Raw genomic sequence first — 22,031 nt, 5'->3', positions numbered from 1 at the left:
ATAACACCGGTCCTGAAATACCCAGTACGTTTCCAGGCACAATTCAAAGTGCTGACCTTTAAAGCCCTAAACATCCTTGGCCCAGTAGACCTGAAGGAGCGTCTCCACCCCCATCGTTCAGCCCAAACACTGAGGTCCAGCTCCAAGGGCCTTCTGGCGGTTCCCTCCCTGTGAGAAATGAGGTTACAGGGAACCAGGCAGAGGGCCTTCTCGTTTTTTTTTAATAATAATATTTATTAAAATTTCAGAGGAAATACAAAATATAAAAGAAAAAGAAAAGAAAGAAGAAGAAAAAAGACAAAAAATACAAAATACAGAAAAATAAAAATAAAAATAGTTTAAAACAAATCAGTCATTCCATATCCTATCTTTCATCTGCCTATTTCCCTGACTTCCTCACACCTCCCTTTTTTTGTATCCTGATTCAGTCATTGTTTCAGCAAATCCTTTCTATATTTTATCTTATAACCAATTAATTAACTCTATACATCCTATCCATCTTTCACCATATTCTGATGTTCAATTTACCTTACTTTATTTAACCTTATCTTACCATGAAATACCTTAACCTTATCTTAGCATAAAATACCGTAAAATACCTTAAAACTTAAAAACTTAATACTTATTTATCCTTATATCATTTCTGCTAAAGCCAGACAATTTCATTCCAACATTCTCCCTAATATTCATTAATTTTACACTAATTCCCAAAATAAAAATTTTTCTTTATAGACTCTTCCAGTTTTCATCCAACATCCCTTCTTCTCGGGTTGTGCCAGTCCTTATTATCCAATTCCATCTACCGTAATTTTCGCTCCAAAACACGCACTTTTTTGCTCCTAGAAAGTAAGGGAAAATGCCTGTGCGTGTTATGGAGCGAATGCACGGATCGGAGCCATGGCTGCCATCAGTCAAGCAAAGCGGGAGCCGCTTACACACTCTACGAGGCTCTCGCTTTGCTTGCTTTAAAGCGACCTGGAGCCGGGGAGGAGGGAGGGAAGGAGAGTCATGGCAGCAAAGCCGGCAGCAGCCGCTTACACGGGAGGAGGGACGGAGCTAGCAAAAGTCCGTGCGCTCTCTAAACAGAGCAGTGAGGCTGCAGAGGGATGGCAGGAAAGATAAAATTTAAGCAACCAGCAGCAAAATAAAACCAACCTCGAGCTCTGAGCCAGCGCAGTGAAAACCAGGAAGTAAAAAAAAAGGCTGGGGAGGGCATGAGGGAGAGGGGGAAACTTCGCAAATCCCCGCGTCTCAGCTGATCCGCGGGGACGGAGCAGCTTATTTTCAGGCAGGATAGATTTGAGCATTGTCTGGGTCCTAGTGCCCCTACCGCTTTTTTGTGCTCCATTCTATTGCTGCTGGTGGCTGCTTATCATTCAGGCTGCAAGGAGGAGCGCTTTTACACAGCTAATGGCGAATCCCCTGCAATCCAAGTCCTCCTCACTTGCTCAAATCTATTCTGCCTCAAAACAAGGAGCGGAAGGAAAAGGCTGCAAACTGTTAAATGGAAAAAAAACCCAGGCACAGGGCAAATACCTTAAGTATACCTTTAAAGCAACAGTGCTCTTCCCCCCCCCCCCCGCTCAGCTCGCAAAAAAGCTCCTTCTCCACACACCCCACGCGTGCTCCTTGTCCCTTGAGTTCTTTTCCTTCCCTCCCCACTTAAAACGTGGTTACAAAGCATGGATCCACATGGATCCTCAGGATTTTTGCATTGGGCTACCCCAAACTCACTGTCAGATCACATGTCTGTGGCCACAGCATGAACCATAAAAATCATACATCCACTGTTTCGTTTAGAATATTTTTTCCTTGTTTTCCTCCTCTAAAAACTACATGCGTGTTATGGTCAGATGCGTGTTATAGAGCGAAAAATACGGTAGTCCATCAACCTGGTAGTCTGATATCCGAGGCTCTTAAGTCTCTTCCATGCCCCTTCTGCAGATCTTTTTCTTCTTGTTTATGCTTGCACTTTTCCTTGTCTTTTGTTGGTCTCTTTCTTAGTTTTTTTCCTTTCTCCTTAGGGAGTAGGTCTCCGGGGAATTTCCATCCATACTCATGTCCATCTCCCCACGTCAGACCAGCCCATTCCCCACAGTCCCACTCCCCACAGTCATCAATATAATCCAAAAGATCTTTAACAGCATATTTCAAAATCTCTCCAAAGTTGAGATCCTCCTCAGCTCCAGATTCCTTCAGGCCTAATTCAAGTTCATTCTTCCAAAACAGCGGCTTATGCTCTGCAGGGCCTCGGGTCTCACCATTTGTGTTGCTTGAGGTAGCACCGTAGCTTCCTCCATTATTATCTGCCCTTGCATTTGCCCAGTCGAACCAGTTTCCTGGATTGGTCCCTGTATAATTTCTATGTCAATATTCCCTATTTGTCCACATTCACTAGTTGCAACAGTCATCAAATCCAACTTCTCATTCATCAAATCCACCTTCTCATGCAACTGCTCCAGCAAAGCACTTGTCTTGCAAAAAGCAAGCACCAGGACCAGTGGCGTAGCGTGGGTTGTCAGCACCCGGGGCAAGGCAAATAATTTTCGCCCCCTAACCCGTGGATTTGCGCCCCCTAACCCATGGATTTGCGCCCCCTAACCCATGGATTTGCCCTAACCCCAGATGTTGCGCCCGGTGCGACTGGCCCCCCCTGCACCCCCCACGCTACGCCACTGACCAGGACTTCTTCCAAACACATTTTTATTCAAGGTCACAGTCTGGTCCCACGATGTTAATCTCACAGCTGTGAAGTCCCTAGGTAAACTGCAGCAACAATTTGACAAGCTCCCTCTAGAGGATACAATTTCTATTTGTGTCCATCTTTTTAAATCATGTCCAACAAAAGAAAGTTACTTTCAGTTTTCAAATATTTTGTTTCTTTAGAATGCAACAGGAAGCAGTGGAATCAATTTGTTTCTCTTTTTTCTTGCTATCTGTCAAAATGTTCCATTCACAGTCAATGAACGTCTCCGATAATTTCTGTCTCTGGCACCCCGTTCCCAGGTTTGAGACGGTGGAAACTTATTTTCCTTTACTCCCTCTCCAGCAGGCTTGAACAGTTTAATCCCCCCCCCTTTTCTCCTGCTTCCAAGGGGGTTTTAATGGTTATAAATGAAGGAAATTTCGACCTTTATAAAGCGACTTTCCAGGCTATTAGCTTACAAGATTTTTGCTTCAGTCTATTTACAGAAAGCGGAAGGCGGACTTCCTGTTTTGAACCTTCCCGCTTTGGTGCCAAATTAAAATATTTCTTGATCCAATTTTCCGTTTCTACTCACGGGTACTTGTTTAGAATCCAATTGTCGACAGGAAAAAGTCAGCGCTCTCTGACAATGGCAATGCGGCTTCCCTCCGTGAAAATAGCAGTCAGTTCGCAGCACCGCGCCAATCACCCTCCTTCGCTCTGGAGCCCCAAAATGGGGTTCCCCGCGAATAGGGGAGGCGCTCCTGGTGCTCTGCCGAACCCCACATTCCCAGGCTTCTTCCACCTGGGATTTCTAGCGGGTCCCCACCTTCGCCGTGGCGGGTAGACCCAGTTTCCATGGAGACAGTTCCTCCGGTCGGAGGAACTCCGCCATTTCGCCGATGGCGCTAACCCGGAAGTGGGCCTTCTCGGTGGTGGTGCCCGCCCATCAGATGTCAAGGAGATAAACAACTATCTGACTTTCAGAAGACATCTGAAGGCAGCCCTATTTAGGGAAGTTTTTAATGTCTGACACTGTATTGTTTCCAGCAACTGGGATTCAGAAGCATGGCTGCTTTTGACTGTGGAGCCAGAGCAGAGCCATCGATAGCACCAGACTGGGAGAGTGTGTGTTAGACACCCATGGGAGCAGCATTCCCATAAAATGCCAGCTTGTGCGAGTATGGAATGCACCACCTGGAGTCGGTTGCAGCAAACTCCTGCCCACTTAAAAGGTTGCTATTCTGCCACACCCTTCTCATTCCCCAGCCATACAGCTGCTGCTGCACAGGAAAGAAACAATCTCCATTGTTAATTATCTTCCTGCATTCAGGATAGTGCCAGATTTACGTATAAGCTAAACAACTCTAGCTTAGGGGCCCACTCTCTTGGGGGCCCCAAAAAATTTTAAAGGAAAAAAACACTGGATGTACATTTCCAAAATAGAAGATAAAAAAAAACCCTACTTACAGCAATGGTGTCTTGTGTTGTGTTGGCTCCTAAGATATAAGTCATGGGCCCCACCTGCTAGCCTGCTCCCTCAAATATCACTGGTTTGCTCCTTTCTATATATAGGGTGCCTACATTCTGCATGGACTGGTTGCAGGGCAACATGTGCAAATGGCTTGAGATACCGATTAGGTCCATAAATGGCCTGGACTGACTCCAGCTGCAAAAGATGAGGCTGTGGAACAGACTCTTGGCCCAGGGTATTGTTTGGAGGGTCTTGTGGTGGGGATGGTTGCTGGTTGTGTGCAGTGCCAGATTTACGTATAAGCTAAACAACTCTAGCTGAGGGTCCCACTCTCTTGGGGGCCTCTAAAAAATTTAAAGGAAAAAACAACTGGATGTACATTTCCAAGATATAAGATAAAAATAATAAAAATAAAACCTACATACAGCAACAGTGTGTTGTGTTGTGTAGGCTCTTATGATTTAAGTCATGGGCCCCGCCTGCTCGTCTGCTCCCTCAAATATCCCTGGTTTGCTCCTTTCTATATACAGGGTGCCTACATTCTTTATGGGCTGGTTGCACTGCAACATGTGCAAATGGCTTGAGATACCTATTGGGTCCATAAATTACCCTATAGCATATATTCAACACAAAAAACAGCGACAATTTGTTGTTGGCAAAGGACAGCTGGACATATCAAGGGCCTCATTACCTTCAGTAGCTTAGGGCCTCATCAAACCTAAATGCGGCCCTGATTCAGGACATCAGAATGTCAAGGCTAAGTGGAAACCCATCTCCCTGACATACGTGCTACCCAGGCAAAGGCAGGGGGGTGTTAGGTGTGTGTTACTCTGCCTATCGGCCAAAGATATTGTCAGGGCCTGGACTGAGGAGGAATGGTGGCAGTGGTCGCCCCCTGCCCATCACTTTTCCTGAACCTTCCCAAGGGCAGGAGGACAGTATGAATTTAGAACAGTGGTTTGCAGAGGGGCATAGTCCAGAGGGGAAAAGCTGGAAAATACTGGGTGAGGAGCAGCTAGAAGAGGAAACACCGGGGGAGAGAGAGAGCTGGCAGATTCAGTGTCCTCGGACAGCATTCCTGACACCCCCCTTCGCCTAAGACTAGACGGGCTCTGAGAGTGATAGAACGGAGAGTGCAGAGGCAACAAGCTCAGATTAGTCAACGTAGGACTGACGTAGATTAATGGGGACGGAGGGGGTGAACCATAACTGGGAGCAACACCATTTCTAGAGAGATGTACATTCCTTTGTCTCTCACTGTAATTATTAAAGAAACTAACTGATAAGAAGCAATGACAAACCTAGACAGCATCTTAAAAAGCAGAGACATCACCTTGCTGACAAAGGTCCATATAGTTAAAGCTATGGTTTTCCCAGTAGTGATGTATGGAAGTGAGAGCTTGACCATAAAGAAGGCTGATTGCCGGAGAATGGATGCTTTTGAATTGTGGTGCTGGAGGAGACTCTTGAGAGTCCCATGGACTGCAAGAAGATCAAACCTCTCCATTCTGAAGGAAATCAGCCCTGAGTGCTCACGGGAAGGACAGATCCTGAAGCTGAGGCTCCAAGACTTTGGCCACCTCATGAGAAGAGAAGACTCCCTGGAAAAGACCCTGATGTTGGGAAAGATGGAGGGCACAAGGAGAAGGGGATGACAGAGGATGAGAAGGTTGGACAGTGTTCTCGAAGAGACCAGCATGAGTTTGACCAAACTGTGGGAGGCAGTGGAAGACAGGAGTGCCTGGCGTGTTCTAGTCCAGGGGGTCATGAAGAGTCGGACACAACGAAACGACCAAACCACCACAACAACTGGTAAGAACGCTCCTTTCGTTTGATTTGCTTATTCCAATTCCCCGAAGCCTGACAGACATGAGGAATGCTTTCAGTCTGTAGAAAGCTTTCTGGGGGCCACATGGCCAGGTGGGGCCAAAGACAAAAAGTGGGTGGAGTGGAAATGTCAGTCAACAAACTACATTCCAGCCAGGCTGAAGTCAAGAGATTTTTTTGCATACCCAGACTCTGCCCTCTGCCCAGGCAAGCAAGAGGCCTGGTCCCAATCCTAGGATCTGTATTCCAGCCTGGCAAAAGACGCCCTTGAAGGCTGGTGTGGCCCCAGAAGGGTCCCTGATGAATTTGAGGCATCTCTGGGCTCTGCCTTCTTTTACTGTGAAATCTGAAAACCTGCACAGGTGTGTAACCCTCTGCCTCTTTGTTGGTCTTGTGGTATTCAATGGGGCTCCTTTCCAGGCAAGGTGCTGGCAGGACTTCAGCCTAAACAGTTGCTGGGGGCAGACAAGGACACTGGCGGCTCTTGACATCGCTTCCTGCCCTCCAGAGGAAGGCCCCTTGCCCCCCCCCAAACCACTTCCGAACCCAGCTTGCCAAGGAATCCTCTGTGAGCCGGCCTCTTTCATTCCTTCATCTTCCTAGTCGCTTTCTGCATCTGTGACTCTTGCCTCAGAGATCCCTCGATTGCAAGCGCTTGCCCGCCTCTCCGTCACCATGGCAACCTGATGCATTTATCCTGGCTGCTATCAGTCCAATGGCTCTGGCTTTCAGGGGATTCATTCCAAGCCCTCCATGCTCCCTCCTTGACGATCGAGCCTCATCTGCATCCCATTTTTTTAATATATAAAAAAGAAGAAAGCCGTCCCCCATCCCAGTGGATGTGATCGAGGCCAGTCCATTTAATCACTACATCATCCTCTTTTCTGCAGTGGTAAGTCGGTTGCCTGCGCTGGTGTGCTGGGCCTGGGGGTAACCTGAGTAACGCGGTCCAGGTCCGGTCCCGAATCCAAGGGTTCCGCAAGGAGTCAATCTGACAGGGCCAAGGCAGGAAACCAGGTAAGGTCAGGCACAGGATCACACACAGGTTCTGGCAAACAGCAACGTTGCTCCCACAACCTGGGGCGGGGTCCACCAGCCTTTTATCTTTGTCGGGGTAGCGGCCGGTCCTGATCCCCCAGTGATTCACCTCCCTGTCTCGCCCGAAGGTGAGCACTCCACCTGAGAGTACTCAGGTCTCTCCTTCTCTCAGACCTCAGTCTCTGCAGCTCAGGAGCTGTCGGTGGGTTACTAGACCCAGAGGCCACCTCAGCCTCTCCTGACCCACAAGGATCCTGTGAGGCAGGACAGGGACTGGCCCCCAAGGTCACCCCAGTGAGCATCATGGCTGAATTCGAACCCTGGCCTCTCCCAGGTCCATGTTTTCCTGCTGAGAGGACACAGCTCGTAGCTCAGCATTCAAGGCACTTATCTGCTCAGAACATCCGAATCCCCTGCTCCAAAGAGGCTTTTGTTCAATTAAAGCCTTAAAAATCTCACAGAAAAACCCTGCAGCGACAAAGACTGTAAATGAATGTTTAGGAGCAGAAAAATTCTGAGAGCCAAATGTATTCATTAAAAACAACAACTTTTTTTTAGTAAAGACTTAAAGAACTTAGGTAAATGCTGATTAAACTATGGGGTGTGTATATCCTATGAAACTGTTCAATCGGAGTGTTGAGTCAGAGAGCCCAGCGCTACTCTCCCTGATGGGCTGTGATTCACTAAGTCCAAACTTTTTTCAAACAGGGCCAGATATGATGAAGTGAACATGCGTGAGGGCCAATGATTTTACCCCAAAGTTGTGGTTTTTTTAGGATTGAAGTCATTGAGCTTTTTTAAGGACTGTCACAGGGGCTGGATTAAACCGACTGGCGGGCCGGATTAGGCCCCTGAGCTAGGCTTTGGACATGCCTGCACTATAAATTAAAAGGGAAGGTGAGAGACTGGTTGCACTATCACCAAATAAATGAAGCGTTTAAACTGGACAGTAAAATTGGCTTCCAGGTGGAAAAATCAAAATTGGAGACAGAACTGTTAGAACCCAGTACTAAGAATTTGTCAAAAATGTACAATTTGCTGCTGAAATGGAATACACAAGATGAAACGGTTAAATCGGCCATGATTAAATGGGCTCAGGACATTGGTCATAATATTTTGTTTGCTGATTGGGAAAAGTTGTGGACCACCGGGATGAAATTTACGGCATGTAATGCCTTAAGAGAAAACATTATGAAAATGATATATAGGTGGTACATAACCCCAGTCAAGCTTGCAAAGATTTACCATTTGCCTGACAATAAATGTTGGAAATGTAAAGAAACTGAAGGTACATTTTTTCATCTTTGGTGGACTTGCCCAAAGATTAAGGTATTCTGGGAAATGATCTATAATGAACTTAAAAAGGTATTTAAATATACTTTCCCCAAGAAACCAGAGGCCTTTCTCTTGGGTATTGTCGGCCAAGGGGTGTTAAAGACTGATATAACTTTCTTTATGTATGCTACAACAGCAGCTAGAATACTCATTGCGAAGTACTGGAAGACGCAAGAGCTACCCACACTGGAAGAATGGCAGATGAAGGTGATAGACTACATGGGTTTGGCAGAAATGACGAGCAGAATCCGAAACCAGGGAAGAGAAGCAGCGCAAGAAGAATGGAAAAAATTTAAAGACTATTTAAAGAAATATTACAAAATTAATGAAAGTTAGAATGATGCTGGACTGGAAAGTAAATGGTTACTATTAGCTATGGTTAAGACAAGGAGAATAAGGAAGACTAGTCTAAATTTAAATTAAAATAAGGGAAGATTTGCTGAACAATCGATAAGAATTTGGAATACAGAAAAGGGAGGCATGAGGAAGTCGGGGAAGAAAGGTATAAGAAATTAGGATATGAAATGATACATGTTTTTTGTTCTGTTTTTGTCTTTGTATGTTTATGTATGTTGTGTTTATATGGAAAAAATAAAAATATTATAAAAAAAAAAGACATGCCTGCACTAAGGTCTCACGCTAACAGTTTTTCCCAGGACAGAAAAATTCCGAGAGGTGCTTGTAAAGAAATAACGACAAGCGTGCCTCAGAGCATGTGCAGAGTGTCCCGTCCCCCTTTGGAAAGTAATCACAGCCAGCCTCCATCCAGTTGGAACTCAGGAAGAAAGAAAGACATCCATCAGGGTAAGTGGCTGAAGTAGAAACGGCTCCTCGCCACGATGGCTTTAGTTGAGATCCATACTTTAGCTGAGACTCCTGCATTGCAGGGGGTTGGACTAGATGACCCTCAGGGTCCCTTCCAACTCTGGAATTCTATGATTCTGATTCTATGCTGTCTCCACAGCTGGGGCCGGCAATGCTTCTGAATACAGTTGCTGGAAAGCACAGGAGGGGAGAGAATTGCTCTTGTGGTCAAATCCTTCTTTCAGGTTTTCCACAGGTATCTGGTTGGCCACCATGGCAGATGGGTGCTGGACTTGGTAGACCACTGGCCTGATCCTGCAGGCTCCTCTTATGTGGCTAGTTGGGTATTGGATTGATCTGGCTGTTTGTGCTGGGTCCAGGGGTAACCCAAGTAATGCGGTCCAGCTCCGGTTCTGAATCCAAGGGTTCCATGGGGAGTCAGTTCAACAGGGCCAAGGCAGGAAACCAGGCAAGGTCAGGCACAGGATCTCAGGCAGGATCCTGCATACAGCAATGTTGCTCCCACAACCTGGGGTGGGGTCCGACCACCTTTTATCTCTGTTGGGGTAACAGCCGGTCCTGATCCCCTGGCAACTCACCTCCCTGTCTCGCCCAAAGGCGAGCACTCCTCCTGCCAGTACTCAGGTCTCTCCTTCTCTCAGATCTCAGTCTCTGCAGCTCAGGAGATGTTGGTGGGTTACTAGACCCAGAGGCCGCCTCAGCCTCCCCTGACCCAACTTACAGTGGAGCAACTGTAAGTGATGGCCCAGCTGGAGGCAAGGAGGTCATCCCCGCATCTGGAGCCAGGGCAGGCTCAGGCCCCTGACTCGGCCCAGCTGGTGCTTGTTGCAGGGGAACCTGTGCAGACTGGGGCTCTTCAGAATCAGGCCCCAGACGCGGTCCTGAGTCAAAGGATCTGGTGCAGACTTAGACTCCTCTGGCTCCGAGTCTGACCCTGAGTCCTAGGCCATCATACCGTTCTTATAAAAGCTCTCTGAAACCACGGGAAGAAAGCAACTATTTTGGCCCAGGGGAGCGGAACGCCTTTAAGAGCTTGAGGTGAGCAGAGGCAGATTTGTGTCTTGCGTGCTTCCATACACCCCCCCCTTCCAGGATCCCCCGATGGCGCTACCAGCCAGTGCCACCCTCTGGGCACCTTGACAGTGAGGGAGGGGGCTTGCCAAGCGGAGGGGCCAGGAGAGCTCTCCGTGGGAGGCGACAGTTTGGGCTTGTGCTCAATGAGCCGAGCAAGCTAATCATTATTTCCCCACCATCAGCCGCTTGGGGGAAATGCTTAATTGCATGTCGGTCTGATCACAGGCAGGCTGGCAGTGTCACAGGCAATTTTTTGGCAAGCGAAGGGCTCGCGCCAGCCTCGTTTCTGAGCAGGCAGGAGCCGAGCAGCTGTAATGGTGCAGCCGCGGCAGCTGGGAGTTCAGGCTCCTGGCAGAAGCCACTCGCTTCCTTCAAAAGCCCAACCGTTAGAGAATCTGGGACCCATTGAATGAGCAGCTTGGGTGCCAGGAAGCAAACAGAGGGGCTTGGCCAGGCCCCCATTTCCTCTGGGAGCAGCTTTTGGTTTATGGGTTCCTCTTGGGCTCATCTACGTGCTGGCACAAAAGGAGCACGGCAGATGTTTTGGGTGCAGATTGGAGGGTCAGTACCTCCACTGCCCTTTTAGCCTTGCCCTTTGGGTACAATTACCATCTTATGCAGAATGCTTTCAGTGTACAAAAGTGAATCATGGAACTGGAAGGGACCCCAAAACTCATCTAGTCCAGCCCTCTGCTGTGCAGGTATCACAGCTGGACAATCCCTGACAGGGTCTTGCTTTCCTGGGAAGCTGGTTAGGCTCAGTGATCACGAAGGGGCTGGGTCTGTTTAGCCTGGAGAACAGAAGACTGAGAGGGGACATGAGAGCCATCTTCAAATACCTGGATGGCTCAAACATGGAAGGTGGAGGAAGCTGGTTTTCTCCTGCTCTGGAGGGTCGGACCCGAACCAATGGATTCAAATTACAAGAAAGGAGACTGAACACCAGGAAGAACTTTCTGAGAGTAGCAGAAACAGAATGGACAACCTTGGATGGTGGTGGACATTCCTTCTGTCAAAGAATTCTGGGCACCTATTTGGGAGATTTTTCTTTTGTCCCACTTATTTCCCCGGGAAAACCCAGAGTTTACTGCTGAATTGTATCAAACGTGAATCCACCGAAAACCCAGCTCGTATTTGTTCTGAATCAGCAGGAAACCACAGAAGGAAAAAAGCAAAATGTCTCACACCTGTGCTTAGAAATCACGGGACCGGCAGAAGGGTGGTGAACCCAGAGTTACAATTCCCTGCAACCCTTAACAAACCCAGAATTCTTTTTTTGGGGGGGGGGGTGAAATTGTGCTTCAGGTGTGCCTTAAGGACATAGGGCTTGACCACACTTCCAATTGCCCGATGCCTAGAAAGCAGGAGTTCGTGGAGCTGTATTCCTCCTGGGAAAATCTACTCTTTAGCTCTAAATCGGAACAAACAGCTACCTGCAGGAAACTTGATGGCTGTTTACTCCAATTGAGCACTAAAGATAAAGAGTGGTTTTTCCCGGGGGAAAGCAGTGGGACAAGGGGAATTGTGGATGAACCCAGAGTGTGTCTGCTGTCTATGTCCCACCGGATCTGTTCTCCTATGCAATGGCTGTGCTGGCTGGGGCTGGTGGCCGTTGTCACGCAAAACATTTGAAGGGCACAAGCTTGCGGCAGGCTGGCCTACCTTCCTCACTCCTCCTTTTCAAGCTTCCAAAAGCCACAGAATGCAGCAGTGAGAAACATCATTGAGAAGTTTTAGTTGTGCTGTACTGCAGCTCACCAGCAGAGCACAAGTTCGAATCCTGGCAAGGAAAAGTATCCCATCTGAAACCCTGGAGAGACGCTGCCAGTCAGTGCAGACAATGCTGGGCTGGAAGGACCAATGGCCTGACTTGGTACAAAGCACACAAGAATGTAAGTGGAGCACGGCTGGATCCGGCCCACAGCCTACCCAGTCCAGCCTCCTGTTCTCACAGCGGCCAACCAGATGCCCCGGTGGGAAGCCCATGAGCAGGATTCGAGCACAAGAATCGTAGAAATGTTGGAAGGGATTCTGAGGGTCATCTAGTCCAACCCCCTGAAATGCAGGAATCTCAGCTAATGGATCCATGCCCATCTCTGTGGTTTTCAGCAACTGGTATCCACAAACATTGCTGCCTCCAACTGTGGAGGAAGAGTAGGGTCATCGTAGCTACAAGCCGTTGATGGCATCCTCCATGAATCTGTCTAATCTTCTTTGAAAGCCATCAAGGTTTGTGGCCATCCCTGTGGGAGGGAGTTCCACAGATTAACTCTGCACTGCGGGAAGAAGGACTTTTTAAAACCTGTCCTGAATCTTCCAGCATCGAGCTTCATGCTATGTCCACGAGTACTCCTAACTGTGAAATAATAAAGATCTATTTCTCACCCTTGATTATGAAGCAGATTGCCAACGGCTTTGCAAAAGGGGAAGGGGGGCTTTTAAAGGAGTCCCTCCATGCTGGCCACTCCTGTCAAGGACACATCCTGCACGTGACTGTGCACTGAGGCAGTGGGAACAGCTTGTCACGCTGCTGAGTGATTCAGCTGCAGAGGTCCAGGTCCTGCGCAAAGCTTCTCTTGCAGGGGCTCCAGGCACTTTCAGACTCTTGCAGCTGCCACCCCCCCCCCCCGTCACACTCTCAGCCCTGCAGCCCTCCAATTTCCATACTTCCGTAGCAGCTCCCAGAGTCAAGCGCAGCCCAAGGTGTGGCAAATCTGGCAGTGAGCAAGGCCCAAAGCGATGGAGGGAGAGGGGTGCTTAAGTGAGAGGGAGGCAAGGAAAGTAGATGGGACTGCAGGTGAGGAGTCTTCAGCCCAGAGAAACTATTTCGGGTGGTAAATTGCATGTGGCAGGAAGGGGCCAGATCAGAGAATCATAGAAACACAGAAACATAGAGTGAGAGCTGGACCATCAAGAAGGCTGATTGCCAAAGAATTGATGCTTTTGAATTCTGGTGCTGGAGGAGACTCTTGAGAGTCCCATGGACTGCAAGAAGAACAAACCTATCCATTCTGAAGGAAATCAGCCCTGAGTGCTCACTGGAAGGACAGATCGTGAAGCTGAGGCTCCAAGACTTTGGCCACCTCATGAGAAGAGAAGACTCCCTGGAAAAGACCCTGATGTTGGGAAAGATGGAGGCCACAAGGAGAAGGGGACGACAGAGGACGAGATGGTGGGACAGTTTTCTTGAAGCTACAAACATGAGTCTGACCAAACTGCGGGAGGCAGTGGAAGACAGGAGTGCCTGGCGTGCTCTGGTCCAGGGGGTCACAAAGAGTTGGAGGCAACTAAACGACTAAACAACAACAACAACAACATAGAGTTGGAAGGGACCTCAAGTGTCATCCAGTCCAACTCCTTGCAATGCAGGAATCACAGTTAAGGAATCCTCGATAGGCGGCCATCCTTAAAAACCTTCAAGAACCTTCACCACCTTCCGAGGGAGGCCATCCCACCACCAAACATCTCTTACCCTTAGAAAATTCTTCCTAATATTTAGGAAGAATCTGCTATGTTGTCACTTCAGGGTGGTGGGAATGGATGATTGGCTGATAGGTGTGGTGAACCTGTTGACTGTTAATGACTGCAGTTGGTCTTACAGGAAAAGCAAGGGGTGAGATGGCTAAAAATAGCTTTATCATGTATAATGAAATAAAAGCCAATCAGCCATCTCCCACCAACCCTCCCCACTTCCTCACCATATATAAGGGTCTGGTGACTTCTGTTTCAGTGTATCTGAAGAAGTGTGCATGCACACAGAAGCTCCTACCAAGAACAAACTTAGTTGGTCTCTAAGGTGCTACTGGAAGGAATTTTTTTTATTTTGTTTTGACTATGGCAGACCAACACGGCTACCTACCTGTATCTGACTTTTAGAAGACATCTGAAGGCAGCCCTGCTTAGGGAAGTTTTTAATGTCTGATGTTTTATTGCTTTTTTTATTATCATTAATTCTGTTGTGAGCTGCCCAGAGTGGCTGCGGAAACCCAGCCAGATGGACGTGGTATAAATAATAAATTATTATTATTATTATTATTATTATTATTATTATTATTATTATTAAGCTCACGAGGAATGACCTTGAGCCAGTTGCTGTCTCTCAGCCAAACTTACCCTCACGGGGTTGCTGTAGGGATTAAATGAAGAGGGGGAGAACCACCTAGCCCCCCCCCCCGGAGCTCCTAGGAGAGCAAGGTGGGATGTGTATGGAATAAATAAAAGCAAATAAAACAGATGTGTTAATCCTGAAGGTGCCACAAGACTCTTGGTTCTTTAGGGGAAAGGACTTCAGGTGGAACTGAGGGAAGAGGGCTGCAAATGCCCGTGAAGGACTGATGGAGTTGTTTTCTAATTGCAGGCAACCGTTGCTAGCTTTCCAGCTGCATGTGCACAGATGGAATGACCTCTGCATTCAGAACTGGGAATAGCATAATGAGCACCGCAGCCGGTTCTGTGAAGGGCAGGGAGGAAGGGGGACGGGCGGCAGATTCGTGGAGGAATTCGGAAAGGCAGTTGGCAGATTGATTCTCTCGGTCTGCAAAACTTGAGTCCTACAGAGCCTGCAGCAGCTCTGAGCCGTGAGCGTATCCAGGAGAAGGTTAAGTGGCAGCTGGAACAGAGCCTCTCATTACCCATGCGGAGAAAAGGCGCCACTCAAGCAAGAGGTCAGCTTTTGGATATGGGCGCTTTTTTTTCTTTTAAAGCTATCTGGCAGGAAACAGCATCGCTAAGATCCAGCGACTGGAAGATGAAGAGAACAAAGTTCAAACGAGGAAGGGAAGAAGGAGCGTTCCCTGTGATCAGGAGCAGCCGTGAGAATCGTCAACCCTGGGAAGAAGGGGACGTCACATCGCCAGAGCCAGGATGGGCCTCGGAAGACGTGGGAGAGATTGACCCCGTGGGATGGGGCGAGGCGCATGAAGCACATGGCCAACAGTGGCGCACAAAGGGCTCAGGCCAAGTGGATGATCTGGTTCTGACTGCAAACCAAAGAGCCACGTCACTGCATCAGATGACAGGAAGCAACATAGAAAATTGCCTTGTACGGATCCTGCTGCATTGTGATTCCTGCATTGCAGGGGGTCAGACTAGATGGCCCCTGGGGTTCCCTTCCAACTCTATGGTGCTATGATTTCTATCCCACCTTTCCTTCAAAGAGTTCATTGTGGTTCCACCAGAACACTCTCTGTTCTAGCCTGGCCCTAAATGGGGCAACTGTGCCCCTGAAGGACCAGGAGCGCAGCCTGGGAGTCATTCTGGACTCACAGCTGTTCATGGAGGTGCAGGTCCATTCAGTGCCCAGGGCAGATGTCTACCAGCTCCATCTGGTACACAGGCTAAGACCCTCCCTGCCTGTGGACTGTCTCGCCAGAGTGGTGCATGCTCTGGTTATCTTTCGCTTGGACTACTGCAATGCGCTCTATGTGGGGCTACCTTTGAAGGTGACCTGGAAACTACAACTAATCCAGAATGCGGCATCTAGACTGGTGACTGGGAGCGGCCGCTGAGACCACATAACTCAGGTCCTGAAAGACCTACACTGGCTCCCAGTACGTTTCCGAGCACAATTCAAAGTGTTGGTGCTGACCTTGAAAGCCCTAAACGGCCTCGGTCCAGTATACCTGAAGGAGCGTCTCCACCTCCATCGTTCTGCCCGGACACTGAGGTCCAGCGCTGAGGGCCTTCTGGCGGTTCCCTTCTTACGAGAAGCAAAGCTACAGGGAACCAGGCAGAGGGCCTTCTCGGTGGTGGCACCTGCGCTGTGCAACGCCCTCCCACCAGATGTCAAAGGAATAAACAACTACCAGACTTTTAGAAGACATCTGAAGGCAGCCCTGTTTAGGGAAGCTTTTAATGTTTAATAGACTACTGTATTTTAATATTCTGTTGAAAGCTGCCCAGAGTGGCTGGGGAAACCCAGCCAGATGGGTGGGGTATAAATAATAAATTATTATTATTATTATTCTAGCCTCAAAATAACCCTGTGAGGTAGGCCAGTCTGAGAGACTATGATCCCAGGCTGCTCTGCCAGGTCCTCATATACCGTATCTGCTGCACTATGTAGAGGTCACCCCAGGAAGGCTTGTCTGGAGTTCCAAGAACTGGCAGGGAGGGGCAGATCACCTTAGCTGGAAAGCCGTTGTGTTGACTTTGTCCCCCTCTCTCCCTGATTTTGGTGGCAGCTTTCTGAATGGATCTTTTTAAGGAGCACATGGTTTCAGGAGGGATTCCACAACCACGAGATTGCAGCTACCTGTCTCCTCAGGGGCTGGGAATCCGCAGGCGGCACAGAGGCCAGCAGGCTCCAATGGGCAAGGAGTAAGAGGCTTAGTCAAGGACCTTTGCGTGGTTACGCTGCATTTTAAATTTCACTGCTCTCCATTTCATTATTGCTGTTATGTACTGAGTTGAATAGGATCCCAAAGGCAGCAGTCTGATTGGTCCTAGAACAATAGGATTCAGAATGCAGCAGTCTGATTGGTCCTAGAACAATAGGATTCAGAATCCAGCGGTCTGATTGGTCCTAGAACAATAGGGTCCAGAATGCAGCAGTCTGATTGATCCACAGGAGCCACCCAATCCAGCTCCAGGTGGAAGTGAATCTGCAACCTGATTGGCCTACAGGAGAATCCCAGAATTAGCCAATCACGTAAATAATGTATATAAAGCAGACATTCTGGGGGAACTTCCATTCCTCCTCACCACTATGAGCTGAATAAAGAGCATGAAATCCACTCTCGACTCCGAGTATATTTCAGCCGGATTTAGGTTTGATGAGGCCCTAAGCTCCTGAAGGTGACGGGGCCCTTTCTACGTCCAGCTGTCCTTTGTCAAGAACAAATGGTCGCTGATTTTTGTGTTGAATATATGCTATATGGTTATTTATGGACTTAATAGGTATCTCAAGCCATTTGCACATAACAAAATATTTATTTTATCAAAGTAATACACAACACAAAACACTCTTGCAAACACACACACACACAAACACTTAGTGGTCCTGCAAGTTCCTGTATGTGTTTGAAAAGTACAGGAAATTAATATTATCACTTCTGTGCTGAGTGCAGAAGCACAGCGCCGACCAGGGCTTGGCCGTGGCCTTCCTTGAGCACCCCCTCCCCCAGCACTGGCCAAAGGAGGGATCTGCTGGAAGAATGGACCTTTCAACCACTGGGAGGTGGTCATGCCACTGGCAGAAACAGCCATGACCTTGACAATGCCAATGGATGCCCATCCCTGCAAATGGCGCTTTGAGTCCAACTCAGTCCCCGCTCCTCGCAGGTGTTTCTCCTGGCCCTGATACCTGCCCTTGCCTTCACCTTCCCAGGAGCTGGGATGAGGTGCCCAGCACAGGTCTGGATGTGACCTGGCCCCCCTCCCTTGCCACCTGGCCCCTCCAAGCCCCGCAGGCTCTTCCTCAGCTCCTAATCCCACTTCTCTGCAGGCTTTTCAAGAACCTTTCTGAGGGTTTGCTTCAGGCTGTTCCTTCGCCAATTCCCTTGGCTTGCAGGAGCCATCTGGACCTGCTGCCCGCCTGTCCGCTCCCAGTCCCTCTCACCCTCCCTTTCCCCCCAGTGCTATTTGACCTACTTGGACTGATAGCCACCTCTCGCCAAGGCAGCCTTTCCGCCTTTAATTGATCTCGTGCAGCCTCCGCCCTCTCAATGGAACAAAATTAAATAAGTCGGTTTTGGTAGCCAAGCCGTTTGACAATTCTCATTAATGTAATCTCCCTTTCATTTGTTAATGGGCCCTGCTCTCTGCCTCTGATCCTGCGCCTGATAGGTGCTCAAGAAACTGCCATTCTTCTCTCGCGGGAAACCGAAGCAACTCCCTGGAAAGGGAGGAGAGGCAAGCTTGGGGTTTTCGTCTCCGCCTGAGTACAAAACTCCAGAGGCCTTGAGGTTGCAAAGCTCCTGTCTGAATGAACTTCCTTGCCTGTCATCTGGACTGCACTCCTCCAGGCTGTGGTGTGGGGGCTCCCTTGATGGGACACCCCTCCGTTTGAAACAAAAATGCCACGCCTGCAGAAAGCTAGCCTGTCAAGGAGAAGACGTAGTTGGAAGCCTTCACCTTGGTCTGAAGATGCTGTTCTCAATGCAGAGGGAATTTTGTTACCTCCCAGTCATGAGAGGGGCAGCCCACATACTGGTTGGGAGCCAGACACTGGTTTGGTCACGCTGCCGTGACTCAGAAATTGTGCAATGTGAAACACAAGAGAAGTCAAGTACAACATCCTAGAGTGAACATGTTTTACACATGGGGAGGAATGTTTGTCTAGCCAGCAGGTCAACTTTCTGTTTCCTTCTGGGCTGGGACAGACTTCCTCTGCATGTGACTAGAGGTGGGTGTGGCCTCACCTGTGCAGGTAATGACAAAAGCACAGGGCAGGGCAGCCATCTCTCTCTATTTGACTACATACATCGAAGAAGCAACATCTGCTTAGCTAAAGATGCTCTCTTGGCTTCCAGCCAAGAGAGGACAAAGGGACTGTCTCCTTATGAGATAGTTTCCAAGTGTATGTTACTTTTCTAAGATAAGTCTGCCTTCTGGGATCCGATTGTGAACAGAATGTGAGTAAACTCTTTTTATACTTTTATAGAAGACTGTGTCGTGTCTCATCTTTTATGAGGGAATAAGGGGAAAATACCAGAACAGTTATTACAGAGGCTTTAGCGAGCCTGAGCAAACGCATCCGCTGTGAGTTTAAAAAAGGGGAATGTTACTCTGCTAAATTGTGAACTTGTTAACACAAGTTGGAAAGGCTATAATCAAACAATATATCCTCTCCCGCATTCCTGAACATTCCCACAGAAATGAACCGTTTGCTCCCGGATTCCTCCTTCTGTGCTGCTCATCATTTCATGCAATGCTCTCTCATCTCCTGCCATTGAATTTCCTCTGCCCAAGCTGAAAAGCCTGTGTCTCCTCCAGCCTCCCTTCTATGCGAGATGCACCCTCCTTCCTTTGATCATTTCCTTCAGTCTCTGCCAAGCGGGAGCCCAGAAGAGCAAAAACCATTCTAAATGTAGCTGCACCCCAGAGGCAGATCATTGCATGCATTCTCAGGGGAGGAAAGACCAGCATTGTCCCTGCAGGAGCTGCATATGGGATGGAAGGGGTGTGGGGAGCAAGGCAGAAGACGCCCCGAAGAGGCACAGCCAATCGCCTACCTCAAACCAACCACAAGATAAAGAGATGCCACCTTGTCATCTTCTGTTCCTCCTGCCAGAGTCACCCTCCACACACTAGACAGGCTAGGCCAGAAGTTCCAGAGGTATCCAGTCTGCATTGCAGCCCCACAAGGAATGCAAAAGGTCCCTTCTGTTGGCAGCTGGGTGGCAAAGGGGAGGCGGGCAGGTTGCGTGGCATCTGTGCCACACAAAGGGCCCGTGGTGGAGAGCCTAGCCCAAGCTGGCTCCTCTTCTTCCCAGAATGACCGGGGAAACAGGCCCAGGCTGGCACTCCAGCCAGGACTTTATGGCAGAGCTGGACTCGCTGCCAGAGATTCCCAAGGAGGTCACCGGTTCAAAATCCACTGCAGGGTGGCGAGTCTCCTGATCAAGGGGCTCCCCACCCCCAGGAAACCCAGAAGTCATGGGTCAAAAAGCTCCAAGGGTGATGTTCCACCTCTCATCCACTTCAATGGGTAGGTGCCCTGAAGCTGCCAACTCAAGGTCACTTCAGGGAAACCAGGGAGAGGTTTCCAAGCAGGGCAGTGTTAACAAGGTAGCCAGGCTGACCCTTTCTCAAGTCCTCTGGTCCTCCTGGCATCTCCTCCTTGGCCCTCTTGGCCAGGGGTTGGCCTGGCACAAGGACCACAACTGTCATGCCCCAACCTCCCACCATTGATGGTCAAAGGGCCTCTCAGCTGCACAAGGAGATAAGAAGTGCGGGAAAAGCCAAACACTCTCACTCACCAACGTCGGACTCTTTGTGGGTTTTGATGATTTCGGCCAGTTCAAAATTCCCCGCAATTATGGCCACCTGAAACGAGGGGAGAGGACAAAGAACAGGAGTCAGGTGGGGCTGCGTATTCCAGATGCGTCGAGGTTTTTTAAGCAAAATTAACGATCACAGAGATTTATATTGTTCAATCTTACAACGACCCTGTGAGGTAGGCCACTTGCAGCAGCACGCTTTTACCTTCTCATCCCTTAATGAACTCTGCATGCTGCTGCACCCTCCCCAGAGCATAGTCTGGAATTTCATTCCCCCATCAGAATTGCCAAGCTAGAAGGCAAAGGTCTTCCAAAGCCTTTGCAATGATGTCCTTTCTGAACAGGGATGAAGAGGTGGCTATGATCCCCAAGCACAGGGGTCAGCAAACTTTTTCAGCAGGGAGCCGGCCCACTGTCCCTCAGACCTTGTGGGGGACCGGACTATATTTTTGGGGGGGGGGAATGAACAAATCCCTAAGCCCCACAAATAACCCAGAGATGCATTTTAAATAAAAGGACACATTCTACTCATGTAAGAACACAGTGATGCCCTGATTCACCCAGTTAGTGAGTCTGCTGCCCTGATACCTAGAACAGGGAACAAAGAGATATGGGGCATGGCAATGGCCCCACAAGCCCAACTCAGGCATTTTCTGGGATGTGGGCAGATCAACAGGTGCAAATGAGTTCCCTGAGTTCCCTAAATAAACACCATCTGGAGGGTCCTGAGTTGGGAAGGCTGGCAGTGGGTTTATTGCGGCATGAGGCACAGTGTTGTGCATGGGTTACAGTGCTGGACTTGGGTGAGGAAGACCTGGGCTTTAAATCCCAACCCAGGGCCTATCCATGATTCCTCTCATCCCACTGGTTTCCCTCGGGGAAACTGCTCTTTAGCACTCAGAGCAAATGGCAATTCGGGTTTCCTCAGGATTGATGTTTTTCCTGACGCAACACTAAGGAGCTGGTGCAAGGGTGCTGGGGCAAGGAGAAAACAGCTCAGACTTGTGCCTTGAAACAGCTCAGACTCGTGCCAGAAAACTGCTTGGACCCATGCTATCTAGGCAGAAGTGTGGATGGGACCACAGTCATAAAACCCCCCAGGTGACACTGGTCCAGGTACCCTCTCCTCAGTCTCCTGTTCCACTTACAAGCACACTGAGTCAACAGAGCGATGCAGCAACAAAAAAAGGGTAAGGCTATTCTAGGCTGCCTCAACAGGTCTAGTGCCCAGGTCAAGGGAAGTCAAAGTCCCACTCTCTTCTGCCTTGATCAGACCACATCTGAAATACTGTGTTCAGTTCTGGGCACCATGATTTAGGAAGGATGTTGACAAGATGGAAGGCGTGCAGAGGAAGGCAACCAAGATGATTAAGGGTCTGGCAACCAAGACTGATGAGGAACAGTTAAAGGAGCTGGGTAGGTTTAGCCTGGAAAAGAAGAGACTGAGAGGAGATATGAGGTAAAGGTAAAGGGACCCCTGACCATTAGGTCCAGTCATGGCCGACTCTGGGGTTGCGGCGCTCATCTCGCTTTACTGACCGAGGGAGCCAGCGTACAGCTTCCGGGTCATGTGGCCAGCATGACTAAGCCGCTTCTGGTGAACAGAGCAGCGCACGGAAACGCCGTTTACCTTCCCGCCAGAGCAGTACCTATTTATCTACTTGCACTTTGACGTGCTTTCAAACTGCTAGGTTGGCAGGAGCAGGGACCGAGCAACGGGAGCTCACCCCGTCGTGGGGATTCGAACCGCCGACCTTCTGATTGGCAAGTCCTAGGCTCAGTGGTTTATTTTTTTTATATATATAAAATATTTATTGAAATTTTACAAAAA

At 48.9% G+C, this 22,031-nt stretch overlaps 1 protein-coding gene across 11 annotated transcripts in view; it reads right to left on the bottom strand.

Moving 5' to 3' along the window:
• The window catches only part of SHANK3 (SH3 and multiple ankyrin repeat domains 3), a 430,757-nt gene that overhangs the window by 222,846 nt on the left and 185,880 nt on the right, over nt 1-22,031 (bottom strand). For all 11 annotated transcript variants that reach the window (XR_014538733.1, XR_014538734.1, XM_083572536.1 and 8 more), the window contains one exon: nt 20,180-20,246. Coding sequence is in view for 9 of the 11 variants with exons in the window: in XM_083572536.1 (XP_083428662.1) it covers nt 20,180-20,246 (67 nt within the window). In the remaining 2 variants the exon portion in view is untranslated. The remainder of the gene's footprint in view (nt 1-20,179; nt 20,247-22,031) is intronic.

This window comes from Podarcis filfolensis (assembly GCF_964270895.1).
Source record: "Podarcis filfolensis genome assembly, chromosome: 10".
NCBI lineage: Eukaryota > Metazoa > Chordata > Lepidosauria > Squamata > Lacertidae > Podarcis > Podarcis filfolensis.
This window is presented reverse-complemented; position numbering and strand designations above follow the sequence as displayed.